The 20,910-nt window shown below is 44.6% G+C and overlaps 1 protein-coding gene across 15 annotated transcripts in view; it reads right to left on the reverse strand.

Moving 5' to 3' along the window:
* Positions 1-20,910, reverse strand: part of Dclk2 (doublecortin-like kinase 2) — a 129,098-nt gene that overhangs the window by 34,852 nt on the left and 73,336 nt on the right. For 8 of the 15 annotated variants that reach the window (XR_015663563.1, XR_015663566.1, XR_015663561.1 and 5 more), the window contains 4 exon segments: positions 12,952-13,054; positions 8,605-8,706; positions 7,663-7,710; positions 2,561-2,655 (listed from right to left, as the gene is read on the reverse strand). Coding sequence is in view for 8 of the 15 variants with exons in the window: in XM_087624360.1 (XP_087480486.1) it covers positions 2,561-2,655; positions 7,663-7,710; positions 8,605-8,706; positions 12,952-13,054 (348 nt within the window). In the remaining 7 variants the exon portion in view is untranslated. 15 annotated transcript variants of the gene reach the window in all.

The raw sequence follows: 20,910 nt of genomic DNA on the forward strand, positions 1-20,910 counted from the left end.
CCCCTCTGCTGGCTCCTCCCTTCCCTCAGCTACAGACTTCAGCACCGATTCCTAATAAAACTTCTGAACCCTCAACTCCATCCCAGAGAGCACGGCCGGTGGTGGTGGCCCTGGAATCTATTATCCACAAGACTGTCCCTCAGGTGATGTGACCTGCGGCTTCCTGGGCTCTGAGAATGATGTGAAGGATGCCTAAGAGCTCGAGGGCAAGGGGCTCTTGGTCAGAATATTTTTAAGTACATAAAACAGGAATCTAAGAGGAAAGCTCAGTCTGACTTCTCTTGTGCTTACCATCCCTCTTACACAGGATTGCAAGCTTACGAGTCTTGTGTGGAATCTCCCTCATGTGAACTGAGCCCAGAGACCCCCCACTGTTACAGGAAGAACGCTGAAGCTGTCCTGAGTGCTCTCTCTGTGTTCTGTTCACCAGTGCTTCAATGTATCCCATGAGCCCTCCTTTTATAGAAAAGGGCACCATGACCTCCCCAAGGTCACATAGCCAGTGAGGGGCCACACCACCACCAAACCCAGTCTGTGCTTCTAACCACAGCACCCTGTATCCGCCTCCAAATGAGAGCCAGCTGACACGGGTGGAGCTCCGAGCTTCATTACGCTTAAGGCTGTCCATGGAGCTGCACCCTAGGGTTCTACCGTCCCATCCTGATCCTCTGCGTCAAAGATTCCTGTCTTAGTTGCCAAGGTTTAACCGGGATTGGTTGGAACATTTACATTTGCAGAAGTCTTTAACAACTAAAGAAGGGTGAAATAAAGCCGTGAACGCCAAGAGACTAAGCACTCCTGCAATGGTTCACGAGCTGCCCTCACGGCAAAGTTCTCAGGTACCAAGACTGGAAAGCAGAACCTTGCTGTGAAGGAGACTTCTGTCTGGCCTGCTTCTCTCTGAGGTAACTGCCACCAAAAGTGACTGTGCTTTTCAGAAAAGCCATCTTCCCCAGATCCTAGCAAAGGGGAACCATGTTTTAATACCTAAGGACTCAACTTTGGAGTAGCAGCCCAATAGCGATTTGCTAGGCAGCCTGCACTTTAATAATTCAGTTCATAAATTTTTGCAGACATTGCTGCTTGGAGCCATCTGCTAAGGCAAGTTCTTATGAGCACAGGCTCTGCTTTCAAATCCCAGCTCCTACCTGGGCTGCTGGCACAGCTTCTGCCACGGGCCCGAGTACACCACCTCTTACACTGAGACATTATGGTCCGAGTATGAAATGCCCTCACAGCCCAGAGTTCGTTTTTTGGTTTTTGTCTTGTTTTAATTGGTTGTTTTGAGTCAATTTCTGGAGCCCAGGCTGGCCTTGAACTTGATGCTTGAACTTCGGATCCTCCTGCCCCACCTACTAAATGCTAGAATTGCAGGCACTGGCTACCACACCCAGGAGCATGCTAGGAATCAACTCAGGGTACATGCTAGGCAAGCATGTAGCCCTAGACTGCCTGGAACTCACCATGCAAACCAGTCTAGTGTTGAACTTACAGAACCCCTCTTGTCTCTGCCTCCTGCATGTTGAGATTACAAGCTGGAGTCACATCTGGCCAGTCCTTCTAGTAAGTGTGTCCAGTAATGAGTAGTTGGTAGGAGTTATGTATTCTCTTATCCCTAAATTTACTATCAGTCTATCCCACGTTTCAACTAAGGTATATAACCAAGCAAGCACAAACCAAGACAGTCTGTATTATTCATTCTCTTGTTCTCATATCCTTCTCGGGGCAGAGCAAGCCGAGCTTACACTCAGGTGGATGATGCTACCCGCTTTGGGAAGCTGAGAACTTCATGTATCTCCTCAAGGTAGAAGAATCCTAGGCTTGATGCATTTTCATTCCTTGTCCACACAGAAGTGGTAAGCAGCCCTTGCTACTCATTATAATAATTGAAAAGATTCTTCAACATCCTTAAAGAAAACTTGTTGGACCGTATCTGAGGTTTTAATTTGCAGAGTCTATACTCCTGGTAGTGGTGCATTTGACACCACTAAGGAAGAAAAGCTGATTTACTGACTTGTGCACAGCTTTGTACAAGCTTTAGGACTTTCAAAGCACTTTACCATATAAACAATCTGACTCTGTCAATAAAGGAAGCAGTCAGTGTGTAATAGCAAGTGTTTACCGATGTTCCACCAGGCACATTTTACAAATTTAAAGCATTAGGATTTACTGCATCAAATAAAACCTGTTAAAGTGTTGTACATTCTCCCTATTAAGTATCTTAGTAAGCCAACCACTAATTTTGCTGCTACTCTTTATTCTTTTAGCATCATAAATAACACCTATTTATGCTATGTTCCTCCCCAGATCGCACATGTTTTTCTTCTACCTTCCTGTAGGTTTAAAGTTATGTTGATGTTTGAGACTTCAATAAAGTCTGTATCATGCGTTCAACACATTTCGCTCAACCCATCACAACCCTGCATTCCCACAGGATGTGAACACGAGGGAGAAGGTTAAGAAGATTAACTTGATGCCAGGACCCAGGGCGGCTTTTACAAGCTCACAAACCACACGATTAACAGAATCCCCCACACACGCCACATCACTTCCGTCATACCTTCAGTCCTCTGAAACTTCCCGGGCTGGTTGGAGAGGAGCTGGAGGACTTGGTGGACTTAGGAGTGGAAAGCTGGCTGCTGGGAGTTCCATTCACTGACCAGGAAACGACAGAGGAAAACAGCCATTAACACTCGCAACAACCAGATTGTGAAGACACTACGCACATGCAGGAAATGGCTCCAATGAAGACTCGCTTCATTCAGAGCCCAAAGCGGGTGACGAATCGGCAGAAAGCAAAAGCCATGTATCTCACTGCATTACAGACAGTCAGACGAGGAGTGAGATTAGGACTGTTTGCAGTAAGAGTGTCCCAACAATGGTATCAACAAATATAGAAGACGATCATGGGATTACAGGTGTGAGTGAGAGACTCTGTCCACACAACCTGCCTTCCAGAAAACACAGACGGAACGACTGGCTGCTGTGTTTGCAATGGTCTGTGATGACAGCCATCATAGACTGTCAATGTGCATCTCCTTGGTGTTCACTAAGGGGAGGTCACAGAGAAGTGTTTAGAGCTCTTTCAAGTCAGTTTGACTGTAATCCAAATATACAAGTGCACATGCGTGTGCCTGCCTTCCATACATTCTACTTTTGGTGCTAAGAATTAATCTAAGCATCTCAGACACGCTAAGCACATGCTCACCACTGGACTACAACCTTAACCTTTAAGTATATTCTTAGGGGAAAGTGAAAGCAACGATTTCTTCTCATAATATTTATTACTTGATTGACGGTCATTAAAAGATAATTATTCAAGTATTTTTAATATAGGCTAGTTATTTCTAATCCTCCCTTTTTCTTCACAGTTTAATTTGCCCATTCCTTAGCAAATGCTGGTCACTTCCTCTATACCCCCTTCTACACCTCTACATGCTCCTTTGGTTGAAAGCTTGAATGGGAGTCTATGCTAGGCAGAAGGTGGCTAACCCTGTTCATAAGGGGGGTTAATCACAGATTGGCCCGCACGATGCTGGTCAACCAACTTAGCACCCTCTACATACACCCCCGATTCTATCACGTAGATCTATTTCTACAGTGATCTCATGAAGCCGGCGCTTAATATCTGGGATTAGTAGTTTGTTCTCCTCTTACAAGTACTTGTAATTCCTCTGACTTCAAAAGCCTTTGCCCAAAGCAGATGAAAGCTGACATTCATCTTTATGAAAAGCAAAATAAAATTTTTTAAGACATAAGGAGGCAGACAGTATTATTTTAGATCATCTGAATTAAGTGTATGCATGCAAAGGGAGAGGTCCTACACAGGCAACTCAAAACTGAATATCAGTTCCTAAGGAGAGACAGAAATTGTAGACCAAGTAGCATAGATTATCAGCTAGAACTTTTAATTTTCCTTATTCCAAATCACTGGGGAATTATCTAGATCCCCCCCTTCTCTCTCTCTCTCTCTGTATCTATATGTATGTGTGTGTGTTGAGTATGTGTGTGTATGTATGTGTCTGTGTGTGTATGTATGAGTGTGTCTATGTGTGTATGTATGTGTGTATATGTGTGAATATGTATGTGTGTATGTGTGTATGTGTGTATATGCATGTGTGTATGTGTGTATATGTGTTGCACGTATGTGTGTATGTGTGTATATGTGTGTATATGTGTGTGTGCATGTGTGTGCATGTGTGCATGTATGTGCATGTGTGTGCATGTGTGTATGTATGTGTGTATGTATGTGTGCATGTGTGTATGTATGTACGTATATGTGTATATGTGTGCATGTGAGTGTGTGTGTATGTGTGTGCATGTGTGTGTGTGCGTGTGTGTGCATGTGTGTATGTGTGTGGGTGTGTGTGCGTGTGTGTGTATGTGTGTGCATGTGTGTGCATGTGTGTATGTGTGTGTGCATGTGTGTATGTGTGTGTGCATGTGTGTATGTGAGTGTGTGTGTGTGGTGTGTGTTTCATCTGTTCCTTCATGTACATGCATGCATGCATGAGGAGGAGGCCAAAGATCTTAACCTTATTTAACCTCATTTCTTAAGACAGGATCCCTCACTACACATAAGCTCATGCACTCAGCTAAGCTGGATGACTGGCTGGCACATGAGCTCCTGACATCTGCATCCCACATCATGCTGGGGTTACAGACACATGCCTAGGCCTGGGGTGCTGGGATCTGAACTCAGTCCTCATGCTTCCACAGCAGGCACTGTACTGGGGAATCACCTCCCAGACCCAGTCAGTTAATTTTTCTTTAAGACCCAGAAACTCTGCATAACATTGTAACGGTGTGCAGTTGTCACAGGAATTTGCCCAAATCACAGAATGAACAACCGTCAAGAGAGGCTTGCACGTTGTGGACTCTAGGTGATAATAGTGTGTTGGCTGCAATGACTGTACTCTTCTTCATGAAGGTACAGGTGATAAGGGAGACTGTGGGCGTCTCATGAAGTCTCTAAAAACTCTCTTTAAAGGGGACTCATGTAAAATAGAGATCATTGTGGGCAGGAAGTTAGAAAGCTGGCTGTAAGTGGAAACAGAATTTCACTAATTTTTTTAAGCCTCTTCCCACTCAAGTTATCTATCCAGGTCGCCAATGCACAGCGGCCATCACGACAGGCCTTCCCTTGCGTCCATCTGGCGCCACCCCGAAGAGTTGGGCTGCCTTGAGACAGTGGCAGAGTAGGGCTAACGGAAAAATCAGTTCCTCACATGGCTGTTCCTGGAGCAGACAGCTTTCCTAAAAATCTGCTTCCTAGCTAAGGAAACCTACTGCCAGGGATTCAACCCACGTCAGTAACTACATGTCCCCCTGCGCCCCCAATAACTCCTACCATAAGAAGATGCAGACTGATGGAGCCACGTGGGTTTTCAACAGCATTTCAAAGTACTAAGAATCGCTGGTAAGCAGCCTTCATGCCCCTTACTTGCACATTTTTCTGAAGTCCTAGAAAGGCTAATTAAAAACTGTGGTTCTGAAGGGGCTGTGTGACATCAGCTCCCTTCACTGCTGCACCCATGGGAAAGTGTGGTGACCAGCCAGCACGTACACAGCACTCCATCCAGCAAGTTTCCCCTCCTCACTTATAAGGAGGGCTTTCTGGTTGACTGCTCTGAATATTTTTTTTTATCCTCATGAGTTAAGTTTAAAGATTCACAACTAGAAACCTACAACCAGCATTACAAAAAAATAAATAAATAAAACAAAATGGTGTGCGCACACATGCGTGTTATGTACGTGCGTGCGTGCGTGCGTGCGTGCGACCACATGACTGTGCATCAGAGACCAGAGGAGGGTGTTGGATGTTCTCACCCATTGCTCTCCAGCTCCTTCAAAGCAGAGTGTCTCCAGTCTCATGTTTACTTTGCTAGGTCGGAAGCCAGCAATCCCCTGTCTCCACCCCACACCAGAACTGGGATTATAAGCGTGCACAGGACACAGGACACTGATATCAGTGCTAGGATCTGAAGGCTGGTCTTCAACTGCACAGCAAGCATCCTAACCACTGAGCCACCTCTCCAGTCCCTAAAAGCAGGATTTCTAAGACTCAAATTAAAGATTGACTCATTGATGGCACCTACTTAACTCCCTGAGTATTTACATCATGCTATTTAGCTATTTACAGAGTTTTGTTGGAAGATTAGGTAGACTCAGAAACTTCACTCACAGCAGCACTTCCTATCCTAGGATTGACAGGAATAATATTACAACTACACTATGATAAAGTTACGAGCTCTGTCTGAAATCCCTTTAGTCTTGCTGCTGCTGCTGCTGCTGCTGCTGCTGCTGCTGCTGCTGCTGCTGCTGCTGCTGCTGCTGCTGCTGTTGTTGTTTAAAGACAGGGCTGGGCTGCATTGCCTAGGCTCACTTTAGACCTCCGACCTGAAGAGCTCCTACAGGTCTGCAGCACAGACTGCCAAGCCCGACTGCTTCGGATACGCTCTGCCCCTGGTTGTCAGAGAGTGAGGAGGAAACACTCGCTACGATGCGATGCATAACACAGCCATAATCACCGTGAACTGCCAGCAGGAGCAGAGGCTTCCAGCTTTCTAGATCAAGTGTTAAACTTGCTCCAAGGGCCTCTTCCAAAGACCAGTTGCTGAGATGTGGTTTTTAAACCTCACAACTTTCACTGAGGAGGCTGAGGCTGACTCTATCCAGATATGGGTTCGGCTGAAAAGTTTGCATACTGAAATGCTAGCCCTCAACCGATTTTTAAGCACTGCAAATTCAGATTTTAAAAAAAAATCATTTAAGTATTTACTGGGCTCCGTCATAGAACAGTAGATGGTCTGAAGACAAATGTGGTCATGAAATGTTATTATTCAGTAAGTTTCCTCTGCAGACCTCAGGGGACAGAGCTGAATTAATCACACCTGACTCCTCAGCCTCTCGCTCTACTTTTATGTAATCATTTTCCTGACATGACAAGCATCTATAAACCTGTCACCTGAAACAAAAGCTAGGAATAATTCAGCTAGAAAACCATATCTGAGCACATTTATGCTCCAGATCTAAGACACTGCAGTCAATACAATTTAGAATAATGGCGGTGGCAGAAATACCTTTGGTTTAAAAACCCGGGTGTCAACTGTCACAGATTTAGAAAGCCTGAGTGTAGAGTGCTGTGTGAAAATAATTGTTTCCCAACTAAGATGCAGGAGGGCTGCCTCCTTCCATGTGCAAGAAGTGCTTCCCTGTCCTATTCTGGCACTGGCCTTCATAAAGTACTTTGAGTTAGAAAAATTTTTAATGACTCCTAACCTTTAACCCAGGTCTGAGCGAAGCGTGAGGTTAGAAACTCCTTCCGTATCTGTACTGCTAACAAATGCTAGCCTTTTTAGTCACGGAACATTTTCTATAGTTCACTAGAACACAGACCTCCTGGAGGTAACTGCCTCCTCAGGGGCCACTGTGCTTCAACGACACAGACAGGCGTTCCGCCATATCCTTAGGTTACGTGGTTCCGTAGCGAGCAGGGAGCCTGGAGTGGCCTGTGCATTGTAAAATGTCCTTACAGATGGCACAGATGTCCACAGCAAAGACCAGAAACACTTATGGAGATGGAGCGAAGAAAACAGAAATGCAGCCGGAGACAGAAACGAAACCCAGCAGAGCGACAGAGCGGCAAGGATCCGGGCTCACCTGGGGATTTGGCTGTAGAATAGGCACTGGAGTGGCCAGCCCTCTTTACTGTACACACGCATATGCACAGAGCAGGAGGAGACAGTAAGGAGAGCAGTTATTCAGCAGGTCTAAAAGACAGCAACACAGCCTGCCCTAGAGGAAGTGGGGTGGGTGCTGCTCCAGGAGCAGCAGAGAAAATGTCTGACCAAGTCTGACAGTAGAGACAGTTCATTTGGGACAACCCTTAGATGCCTCACACGTCAAATCCTAACTCTGTTCCAAGAAAAGTTTAGTTCACTTTGAGGGGCAGCAGACTGGGCAGGAATAAGGATGCTGCCTGCAAAAACACTTTTCCCCCCTCTAAAATCATTTCCTTAACAATAAATTGAGTAAAATGATTTGTAATGACTGCAAATTCAACTTATTGAGATATAATTTGGGTGTTTTCAATGTTACAAATATCAAAGCAGTGTAAATTTTGACAAATATGTAAGATCTGGGTCTAAAAATTATAGAGCTTAAGTAATCCTTTCTGAGAATAATCGTTAATACATGGTTGAGGAAGACTGGAATCTCTGAGGCAAATCTATTTCTGTGTGGAACAGTGTGTGCGTTGCACCAGTAAGAAGTAATTTTAAGAAGATAAATATCCACAATTATGAAGCACAGAATTCAAAATGCAGTTTACAGTGCTCGAAATGTCAAGTACTTTTATGTGCACAGCAGTGGAAGACCAGACAGTGAGGTCTGCGAGAAAACGTGACAGAATCAAGTGCAGGGCTTTCCTGAGAGACCCCTGGAAGACAGGTCTAAGGGTTCTGACTTACAAATCTTATTGTCTGTCATTGTTCTAGAACGTGGCTGCACAAAAGCTGGCAAAGGCTGGTTCGTTCATAAAAACGTGAGAAAGCTAAGAAGACGTACTCCCTCTAAGACCATCCACTGGGCCTCTGTTACTACCTGAAGCTGGTGACTTGCTGCGGCGGGAGAGCCCTGGGCTTCTGGATCCAGAATACTTAGCAGCTGAGGCCCGAGAATAAGATGACTTCAGGACACGGCACTCTGTAAAGAGCAAAAGTGCATTTGTAAGCAGATTTTACCATTGCTCAAACACACCACATGTGATTATAGCAAGCTGCTTGTCACCTAGTGTATGTGTGCACATGCACATGTGCAATCACATGACTCCAAGAAGCACGGATCCACCTAACTGAGGTAAGCTCTCTCACTGAACTCAGGGATCCACTCTGCTGGCCTACTGGGCCAGTGAGCCCCAGGAATGCTCTTGTGTTGACCTCCAAGGTCTGATGTCACAGACACATGAGCCACCATGCCTGGTGTTTTGTAGGGTGGTGGAGATTTGAACTCTGGCCCTCACACTTACAACCCCACGCACCTTACAAGGGGGTCTCCCCAACCCTGTTGCTATTGCCTGACAGTCTCCTTCCCATCCTACCTTTTCCTTTTCAGTGCTATAGACTGAACCCAGGACTTGTGAGCTGCCGGCCCCCGAGCTCCAGAAATTCAATGCATGCAGCAACTGTCCAGAAAGTACATGTGAGGTTTAGATCTTCTGTTAGATCCACATCTGTGACACGTCATTGTTTGGACTGAGTTCTTACTGGGCACACAACTCCACTGTCCTGAGCAAACGCACAATATTCTTCACAGATAAGCCTCAGCTCTCCCCACAGGCAGCACCAACCAGAATTGTCCTCTTCAAGTCCTTGCTCATCGTGCATCAGAAGGACATGAACCTCGGATTAGGACCTACGTACTGTAACTACCCATCTCTCCATAGCATGGACGGGCAAAGGGGAGAGGAGCGCCTTTAAACAAGAGCACAGACCTTTCCATAGGCCGCCAAATAAAACAGCATGTGGAGAACCAGAACAAATTACAGCTGCATTTGCCACTTCACATTTGAGTAATTAAGATCACAGCATTGGCAGTCAGGCGGGCTCGGGACACTGCTTACGGGCCAGCCTCCGTATTTCTCCCTAACATTAACCTAAGAATAAAATGTGCTTCGTGGGCTAGTTGTAAGGGATAAATTAGATAACATATTGTCTATGGTTTACTTCAAAATACTTCAATTTATGCAAAAAGATTAGAATGAGAGTTAATTTTAATCTATATCCCCGGGGTGGTAAATTAACATGTGAAGTATTCTAATCAGGGGAGACACACCAGGGGAGCCTAGTTAACATCTGAAAGGCTCTAATCAAACCTTATATAAATGGGGCAGCTCCAGTTTCTGCTAATCCATTAGTATTATGGATTGTGTTCCTTTGTCTGGAAAGCTCCCAGTGTAGACTGTTAAACGTTTTAGAGACAATGTCCCTCTAATGAGCGGGATGTACCAAAACAAGCCCCAATAAGCCGGAACTTCAGAAACACACCCTGGGTTAGGAATCAGGAGAAATTTATCATTTGACCAAGATTAGTTTAGCACAGCGGTTCTCAACCTATGGGTCACAATCCTTCTGATGTCAAATGCCCCCCTTTCACAGGGGTCGGCTGCTTAAGACCATGGGGAAAATGCAGGTATGTACATTCTAGTCCATAACAGTAGCAAAATTAGTTATGAAGTAGCAATGAAGATAGAAGGTTGAGAACCACTGGATTAGCAGAATTCTGTGCATGTTGACTGTTTAAAACAAGCTCTCACTGTGTAGCCTTATCTAGCCTAGAACTCACTATGTAAACCATGCCGGCCTTAACTCAGAGATCTGCCTGCCTCTGCCTCACACATGCTGGAATATTAAAGTCATCCGCCACCACACCAGAGTCTCTTTTATTCCTCCCTCTTTCTTTCTTTTTATTGTTTTGGTGGGCTTTCAAACGTATTCGTCCTTTGATTTTTTTGTTATTGTTTTAATGCGTGACTTTTAGTGTGTGATATTCAAAGCTGGAACTCTCAAGACAAAACAGTTACACAACCGATTAAAAAAACTTTGTGTTCTCGTAAGTGTATCTGTGATAGAATCCAAAATGAGATTTGCTCTCACCATTCAACTTCACTGTGTGAAGACGGTGCTACAAAACTGACAGTAGCCAAAAGAGCAAGACATACAGGGTCCCCCGAGCTATATGACATATTAATTCAGGGAATCCTCACAAAGTCTTTTAAGATATCCTTACCACTCCCACCTTGAAGAAGATTAAATAGCTAGAAATCGAGATGGGGTAAATACGATAGGGCTCGTATTTTAAAACCTATTAGAGGCCATCTTCATCAACAAAAGCCAGATGATCCGGCTCGATCAGGTAAACTCACCACACACAAAGCAACAGCTGACCTGCTAGACACACACAGTAAGCAGTGAACGCTGCTTTGTTGTTGCTGCTGTTAGCACCACCGTGGTGACTACAGTGACTAAGTCACTACGATCTTCTCTGATTGGAGCTTTGTTGATTGTGGAGTGTTGGAAAGATGCAGAGATGGGCCAGACTGTTCGAGGCTATCTTAGCCCCCTAATAACCATTTACTGCCAACCTGTGTGTGACTGTTAGGCAAGTCTTGTTAAAACACACGAACAGACCCCTAGTTCCAGCGATGTAAGGTAAGAACTCATCGGACAGCATCCAAGGCCTCGGCACATGCTCACCTGCTTTGCTGTCGCCGGCCTGCCTGACATTTCTAAGGCGTTTTAAGAGTGCCCTGGCTTGTGGCTTTCTTTGTTCTGTTACTCTAGAAACTTCATGAAACTGCTGCCAGGGTAACGAGTGCCTTGAATCTGTGTTCCTGGCCACAGTCATTCATATTCAGCTCCAGAATAAACCTGTAGGGAGCCCGGCTTTGTACACCACACCATACCTTCCACAGTAAAACCTACAGTGCAAAATTTAGTTTCTCTGTCTCGACTTTCAAAGTGTCTGCTTATTGACAAAATCGCTCAGAAACTGAAAACTAAAATTTTCAGTAAAAGACAGTTGATGGGTAAGTGAACGTTTTAGTCAATCTTGGTATCCCAGGAACAGGGTAGATTGTCAGCACGGAGGACACAAAAGTACAGTATTACAATTACAGACTTCCCAGTGGTGTTACAGGTTGACAAAGTCATTCCAGCACAGGGACACAATATAGAAACCTTTAAAGAAATTAGCAGAGGTGAAAACTGAAACTGATAAGTCCGAAGCAAGCGCTTGGGAAACACATAGTAAAACAAAAATATTTACACACGACAGTTTAATAACCTGTCCATTATCAGTTTTTTAGAAAATGTATTTGTTTGTGTTTTGTTCAAGACAGGGTTTCTCTGTGTAGCCCTGGGTGTCCTAGAACTCATGGTGTAGATCAGGGTGGCCTCAAACTCACAGATCTGCCTGCCTCTACCTCCTGAGAGCTGGGATTAAAAATGTGTGCTCACCGCTGCCCAGATGATTTACCATATTTTAAAATTGTGTGTGTGTGTGTGTGTGTGTGTGTGTGTGTGTGTGTGTGTGTGTGTGTATCTCTTTGTGAGTATGGGCATCTGAGTGCAGTGCCCATAGAGGCCAGAAGGGGGCATCCTATCCCCTAAGACAGAAATTACACACAGTTGTGGGCCCTGCAATAAAGGTCCTAGGAGCCACACTTTGGCCCTCAGCAACAGCAGAACAGGCTCTCAACTGCTGAGCTGCTTCCTCAGACCAGACAGTCTCTGATTTAAATAAGCACACGCATCACGTTATCTTGGTGATCTATTTCTATCGTCCATCTGGATCTCTAAAGACATCTTTCCTTATTTATAAAAGATGAGATTATAGCTTTAATCTCTTTCCTTTGTAAAATATATCGAACTTGAATTTCACTCACTTAAAAATGAGGTTGATTTTTCTATCAGCTAAAACAGTCATTTCTACTAGAGTAGGTATACAGAATTACGGCAATAGGATAGAGCCATTTCCTTAAAGCCAGTATCATTTGGAATCATTGAAGTAATGATTAAAAAACTCTATTAATGGGTAAAAATAAAGAAATGGGTATTTTTTATCCCACCCATATTTTTATAAAAATATAAACAATGTATGTTTTTATAAAGCATGTTTTAAAACAATGACATAAAAAGAAATCTCCAATAATTACGATGGACAGTTTATTAATTATCCTTCAATACGTTTTCAATATGTTGCCAAGGCTGGCCTTAAAATCTTAGAGTCAAGTGATCCTCCTGCCTCAGCCTCCTGAGTGGCTGGGACTACCAGTGAACACCACTTGTGCTTGGTCAACTTTCTCCAGTGTACCTAGGTTAACATGTCTGAGTGTCTAAATTCTGAGTTTTCTTTTCAGGAGCTACAGAGATGGTCAATGAATTGCCTCACCACTATGATCCAGGACAAAGTCATCTTGGGCATAACGATATTTTTCAGGTCCACATGCAATAAAAACATCATCGTCTCCAAAAAAGTCTTGCAGACAAGTAACCTAGAAAAAGAAAATCCAAGAAATTAGAAACATTGGAGCACAATAAAAGTCAGCAAAATTAACTGCACATTCAAGCGTTACCCACAGCACTGTGGTGGGACAGAGACCTGCTCACTGCAGTGTGTGTTTCCCTGATCACCGCCTTTATCAAGGTTGGGGAAGACTTCCTGGTCCTGCACCCTCATGTGTTGTCTGAATTACATCTTCAGTTTTTAAGAAAGCTCCCCACTCCATACTCTCTGTTTAAGATCCCAGAAAGCCTGGTCCACGGCAGCAAAACATTCATCTTTGGTCTACTGGTGACAACAGAGCCATTTCTAGCACTTTGATATGGACAAGCTGTGTTTCAAATGTGCTTTTACAAGGAGCTGCACAAAAACTTCTCTTATGAAAATGGCTTCATCTCCAAAATAATAATGTGTTGATATTTTAAAAACCTTGATCCACTACTTGAGAGTTCTCTGCAATCTCAGTAAGACCTTCTGACTCTACGGTCACAATTCATCTTTATGTTGGAATAAATAAGTCTGCATAAAAAACACAGTGAACGGGGTTGGGGATTTAGCTCAGTGGTAGAGCGCTTGCCTAGGAAGCGCAAGGCCCTGGTCCCCAGCTCCAAAAAAGAACCAAAAAAAAAAAAAAAAAAAAAAAAAACCACAGTGAACTAGATAGATACACAGTGAAAGACTTGGGTTACAGTAATTAGGTAATGAAGACGATGGGCCTCTCAGCAGCCAGGGGGCGCAGTAGGCATGGGTCCTACCCACGTCTCAATTATCAAGTAGAACCCAGCTTCTGTAGTTAGCTCACGCCTCATCAGATCAGTGATTTAAAAGCACCAATCACCTTTCACCTGCCAACCCTGCCTCTGCTCACCACCTCAGGTGGTGACAACATTATCTACTTTTTGGATTGTGTGAATTACGTCTTTATCCACACCATACTCCTGGGAATCCTGTATTTGGGCTTGGCTCTGCTCCCACAGCAGGTCCTTCCCACTACTCACGTGGCTGAGCAGTATTGTCAACCTCCACTTGGTGTCCTCTGCGGTCCTGACACTGGCTATCTGACCTCCAATCTCCCCACAGCCCCTCGGTTCAGTCATTGTTATCACAACAGCAGGGCGACCACACCACCCTCATTACAAACTAATGACTCTTCATCAGACCCTTAAACCTTGTCACTGACATTTCCCCTGTTCACTGCTCAACCATGACATTGTGTTCCCGCCAGCATAGCAGCTGTGGCTTGTTCTGGTTTTCCTTTATTAAGATTTGAGTCATAGACTTTTCTAGTTGGGTTTCTATGGCTCTGAGAACACAGCTCGGGGGAGAGAAGGGTTTGCTTCATCTTACAAAGGAGATCCATCATGAAGGGAAGTCAGGACAGACCCTAAGGTAAAACCACAGAGGACTGCTGCTTACTGCCTCACTCAACTTGCCTTTTTACACAACCCGGGATTGCCAGCCAAGGGGTGGCACCACCCACAATGGGTTAGGCTCTACCACACCAATCAATCAACAAAATGTCCCACATGCTTGCCTACAAGTCAGTCTTATAGGGGTGTGTTCTCACACGAGGTCCCTCCTTTCACATGACTCTAGCTTGTATCATGTTGACATAAAATAACCAGCACTGTACAATCACCCACTCAAGTACACAACTGAGGACCATCTAATACATTCCGAATTGTACAGCTATCACCTCGATCAGGAAAGAAATTCTGAGCCCATTAGTAGTCATTTCCTGTGGCCTCTTCTCTCATTACCCGGTATCCACAACTCCACCTTGTTCTATGGTTCTATGGGGCCCAGATTTTTTTAATGTTTTATTTTTATTTTTTATGTATGGTTGTTTCCCCTACCATATCCAGAAGCCAGAAAAAGGTGTCATATCCCCTGGAACTGAAGTTATAGTTGTAAGCTGCCATGTGGGTGTGGGAATTGAGCCTGGGTCTTCTGGAAGAGCCGCCAGGGCTCTTAACTGCTGAACCAACTCTCCAGCCCTCTCCAGATATCTCATATACATTATATCATACAGTACAAGGCCCTTTGTAATGGCCTTTCCCTTTGCTTGTTTAAGGGTCATCCAGGTTAGGGCAAATGTTGAGTGATTTATTGTTTTCTATGGTGGTAGAACACTGTCTTGTAAAAGGCACACTGCCTGATGGACATTCATAGCATTTCCACCTCAGGGTCAGCTTCATCATTACAGTTTGTCACATGTGGCCTCTCAGTGTGCATGTCTGTGTCTTTGTGTGTACATGTACATGTATATGTGTCCATGCATGTATGCATGTGTGCACACATGCACCTATGCACACATGTCCATGCATATATATGTGTGTAATTGTGTGTGTGCATAATTGTGTCCATGTAAAGGTGTGCACATGTGTGTACATATGTGTCCATGTACGTGTGTATGTGTGTGTACACATGTCCATATAGGGTTATGTATACAGACTGTGAGTACCTGCAGAAGCCAGAAGAGGGTATCTCATCACAGTGAACTGAGTTCCAGGCATTTATGAGCCAACTGACATGGGTGCTGGGAACCAAACTCAGATTCTCTGCAAGAGCAGTAACCATTCCTAACCTCCTAGTCATCTCTCCAGCTCCTCAGAGGTTTTTCTAACCAACCTTTAGTGCCACGGTCTGAGCAAGAACATGTCCTATCCATCATCCCAGAGGGCTAGTGGGGACCACAGCATTGGTGGACGTCTAACATGTGTTCTGATTATCTGAAGTAACATATGTTCTGATTAACTGAAGTATGGTATGAGACTATGCCTATTGGGGCTGAGTACCAGACAAGAGCAGCTTCTCTGGACGAGCTTGACCTAAAATGTGTAGCTATGTATGACTGGAAAACAGTGAAGTTTAGACTACAAAGGACATTACCAGGTATGGTGAGCTGGAGACTACTGCCATGGAAGGGATGAGGGCTATCTGTTCTGAGGGGTCAGGGGGTAAAGACTGGAGACAGGAGATGAAGAAGAGTCAAGGCTTTTGACTAGTGTGACAGAAGTGCTGTAGCTGCCATTAGCTCTGACAGTGAGAAGTATAAAATGAACTTAGTGGCAGACAGGCTGTTCCAAAACTCAGATCTGGAACATCGTCTGTGACATGACTATCACACTGTCAAGTAGGGCGCTGTTCATAAAGCTGGGACATACAAATCTCAACTGGAGGAGAGACACCAAGGCTGAACACCAGATTTGCCAATGTGGCTAGATTAGCAACTAAACCCTGGGCCATGCGCATAAGAGGAGGTCAAAGCCGAGAGGCCAGCTACATGCCAAGCTTGGGAGACGCTGCAAAACCAAGAAAGAAATCAAGACTTTTTACAGTTTGTTGGAAACCAAGTCGAGAAAGTATTTCAAGGGGCCTTCGTGTCAGTTACAGAACAAATCAGAGAGAGACTAAAAACTGACATCTCAGGGAATGGAGAGATGACTCAGTGGTGGTTAAAAGAGCTGACAGAGTTTCCCAGAGTTCTGACTAAAGGTGGGACAAGGAAAAAGAAGAGTGTGTGTGTGGGGGGGGGGGAGTCAAAGGTCAAGTGACTGCTTCCCCCTACTCTCCCAAGGTGAGAAAAACAATAGGCACCTACTAGCATCCTGTTGCAAAGTCCCAGGAGCCAGAAAATTTTGGCTGTGGGAAAGAAAAAGAAAACCAGAGAGCTGTTTGGCTCTATGAGGCAGAATGAAATCAGTGGGCAGAGAAAGTGAAGGGCTCTGGATGAGACCACGTCCTCCTTTCACAGTGAAGGTGTGAAGACAGGACACAGGGTGGGCACCTCACAGCATGGTGCCAGGAGGCCTTTTACTTTACTCTTGATTCCTAAAGGCTTTGGGTTTTCTCAGTTCGGGAAGAGCTGGGCAAGTATGTAAGAGAGAGAAGAAGCCTTAAGCCTGAAGTCTGGGTTCCTGGAAGGGGGGCTAGAATCTGCCTGCAGGGCAGCACTGAAGGCACACCAGGGGACGGGAAGCTGTCACAGGAGAAATTCTCAATTGTGAAACTAGAATGGTGTCTTGCAGCCTGTAGGGCTTTTAGAAAAATCAAAACCTCTCTTTCCACCTTTTGTGGGAGAATTAGCATTTCAAGGGGTCACATCTATCTAAAAAAGGAAGAAAAAATGCTATGAACACTGAAGATAAAAACCAGACACAGGAACAAACCCTCTTCTGGGCTGTTTTCCTGCTGGACTTCACAAGGACTTCAGACACTGAGAAAGCTGGTGGGGGCTGGACGTGGGTGGAAGACGGGCTTCCTCCTGAGTTACAGGCAACTAGGAGCCATGCTACGAGACAGGGCAGTGGAGCCTGTAGTGGACCAGCAACTGCTACTAAACCAAAGGGAGGAAAAGCAGCACACAGCACTGACAGCGAGAAGGAAAGGAACAGATCTCTTTCTCCACCACTGCTTTGGAGTACAGGTCTCCATTTACAGTTTGCACAAAGCAGACATGAGTGTTGTGCTAGGGGTCATCGCTATTCTGTTTTGGCTGTAAATCTAAATGCACAGAGGCAGGGTGATGGTATCGGTGAAGATGGAAAAAAAAACCAGTATCGGCAGAGGGTGAAGATTCCACTTTCTTGGGTACCATATCTCAGCACAGGTATGAGCACTCGAGCATGGATTGTGTTGGAAACTAGGCACCTGGACAAGCTCTTTGCTGCCACACCCACCTACACATTCATGCTTGTGCATGTGCACACACACACACACACACACACACACTCATGTGGACAATCTTGGGCGAGATATTTAACCTCTCTCAGGCTCATGTGCATGAAGGAGCAGAAAGAAGGACTAACTTAGTGAGACAGAATAGCTGGGACTGGGGGAGACGGTTCAATGGCTAAGAAACCTTGCTTTGCAAGGAAGAGGACCTGAGGATCCATGCAAAAGTTGGGCATGGTCAAGCATCGCCTGTGGACTCTGGCACTCGAGGGCAGAGATAAATCCCACTCACTGGCTAGCAGGCCAGCCCAGCCAGAGCCACTGACTTTTTGGATTTGGTGTGGTGGTTTCATGCCTAAAGATTGTTGTGTTTGAATGGCTGGCCATAAGGAGTGGCCTTGTTGGATGAAGTGTGTCATTGTGGGTGGGCTTTGAAGTGTCCTGTGTTCAGGCTTTGCCCAGTGTGAAAGAGTTTTTTCCTGCAAAAGACGGTCTCCTCCTGGATCAAGATGGAGAGCTCTCAGCTCCTTCGCCAGCACCATGTCTGACTGCATGCTGCCATGTTTCCTGCCATGATGGCAATGGACTGAACCTCTGAAACTGTAAGCCAGCCCCGATTAAATGCTTGACAGTGTAAGAGTTGTTGTGACCATGGTGTCTCTCCACAGCGATAAAACCCTAAGACATACGGCAAAAGGACTCAGCTCAAAATTTAAGGCAGAGAGTGATAAAGAAAAGACAGCCAACATTTCCCAACCTCCATGCACACACACACACACACACACACACACACACACACACACGGTTGTACACAGTGGTACACACACCCCTCGTACCATTTGGTACCTCATCTCTCTCGTGTTTTCATATTTGGTCACTCAAGTACTACTTTCATGTTTTAGAACTTATTTCTTGTACTTGAATTCTGAATTTTTCTTTTAATTTTCATTTTAAAAAAAACTGAGATTAACACTAAGGTCTGATACGAGTCACTAATCTGTTTCAGGAAAAAAATTGGTATTGTCACTAAAATTTGTTTTAACGAGAGTGGGAGAAGAAAAAATACATCCATGAGACGATCTTAATTTGCTTCTAAATTTTTTAACTTACGGAATTCATTCTTCTAAGAAGATCATTGGTAATAGCAAATGTGATGTGGCTTGTGAAAGAAAACTACAGAAATGGGGGGTTAATATTTATACTAAGGTACAAAATTAAAACAGTCAGTAAGACTTAACACAGAGACACATCCAACTGAGACGTGTGGCATATGACAGGAACCTGCCCAAGCTTTCCACACCACTGGGAGCACTTACGGACTTACGATAGTCATTTTCTATCCTGCGGTAGGCAGATTAATTAGGTCAAGGGGAAAGGGACCAACGTAACTTCACTGCAAGCTCCTGACAGTTTACCACAGCCCTCCTTTTCTCTTCCCTACTTCATCTCTGTTAAAGAGAATGCAGACACATGGAAGGCTTGAGGTCTGAGGAAAATACTATTAGAGTATTCCAACTGTGATACACTTTTTATTAAGACAAAACAGGCACAGTAGCACCATGAGGTACTAACATTCTGAAACCAAGGAGGATGTACTGGGTCTCAATTTCCCAGCTGCTATAATTTGGACCCTGAAAGCCTCCCAAGGCTTCCCATGTTAAAGGCTGTTGGATTGTCAGAGTAGAGTTACTAGGGCACTGTAGAACCATTAAGAGGTAGAGCCTTCGAATAGGAAGTCGGCAAATGGCAGGGGCATGCCTTCCAAGAGGACTGTGGGACCCGCCCCCCCTCTCTTTTCTGTTCCTCAACAATGAAATGAGTGGGTTTGCTATCAAAAGCTTCTGTCATGATGTACTACTCCCTCGCCAACAGGGTCCACCATCTTGAACTGAAATCTGTAAGACTGAGACTTTTCCTCTTAGAAACTGTTTCGGGTATTTTGTTACATTGATGCCAAGATGGCCAACACACTGACCCACAGGTACTCTGGGAATCTACTGTTTCTTTGCCTGCTCAGAGTCGAGAGGGGGCAGCTGGGTAAGCAGGTTAGATCTCTTAAACTTCTGTCTAGCTCTAAAGTACCAAAGTCTAATAACTAACCTTCTAAAAATCGCTTATCCCTATTTTAGGAACTGCTACCAAAACAGTGGGATTTTCTGACAGGAAATAAAGGCAATACTGAAGTCAAAGCATCGAGCTTTTCTGCTTAGGTTTCAGCCGCATTTGTCTTCCAAGGGGCCTGCAAGCCCACTGCCCCTTCACTGAAGTAACTGTCCGGCTCACTGTGGAGCTCACCACAGACTGAGTGCTACACAATCAGGAGCATTCTCTGGTCCATCACCACAACTCCACTGCTCACACAGCACCTGCCAGGGAGACTCTGCTCCACACATTTCTGTGAAAGGAATCGAGTGTCTTAGGTCCTACCCCCTTCTCTCCTATAATCTTCCTGTAATTCCTCCCAACCCATCAGCAGGCAGGTTAGCACCAGTTTACCTTTTGTTTTCTACCCCAAGACAGACCAGCCAAAACCTGTAACTCCTTACTTGTTTAAAGGGACTCAGCAAGGACTTGCTCAACAAATTTTGGTCCGAGACATCTTTAAAACAACAATAACAACCACAAAAACCTTCCTAGACTCTACCCTTGCATCATAGAAGCTCTTTGAAGAATTAAACCTTTCATCAGTATTTTAGAGTGCTTTGAGATTCCATTACTCCGACTATGGGACAGAGGAGAGATGGCAATATGCAGTTATGCCCTATTCTTGATTTATCTGGCAGCTTGCAGTTTCCAGAGATGAGGGAGGGTCTCCTGAGATATCAGAAGGGTATTTCACAGAAATATCCCACGACCTGGGAGGAATGCAAAGACTGGGTCTCAGCGAAAGACTGTTTTAAATTGCCATAATAATAAGGGTGAGCCTTTGCACAGTCAAACAGCCTTGCTGGTAGAACAAAGACATTTTACAGAAGGAATAATAGGAGGCTGGCACATATCAGAATGTTTACGGGTCTTCTCCCATGTATGTGGGTGGAATGGGAGAGGTAGCTCCTGAAATCAAATGCTTTCCACATCAGAGTCCTGCTATATGGTTGCTTTTACACAAGAGTACCTTACATTTTTAAAAAAAAAAAATATTTTATCCTACTTCTAAAAATGACTTGAAAA

This window comes from Rattus norvegicus, chromosome 2, assembly GCF_021556685.1.
Source record: "Rattus norvegicus strain SHRSP/BbbUtx chromosome 2, alternate assembly SHRSP_T2T, whole genome shotgun sequence".
Lineage (NCBI taxonomy): Eukaryota > Metazoa > Chordata > Mammalia > Rodentia > Muridae > Rattus > Rattus norvegicus.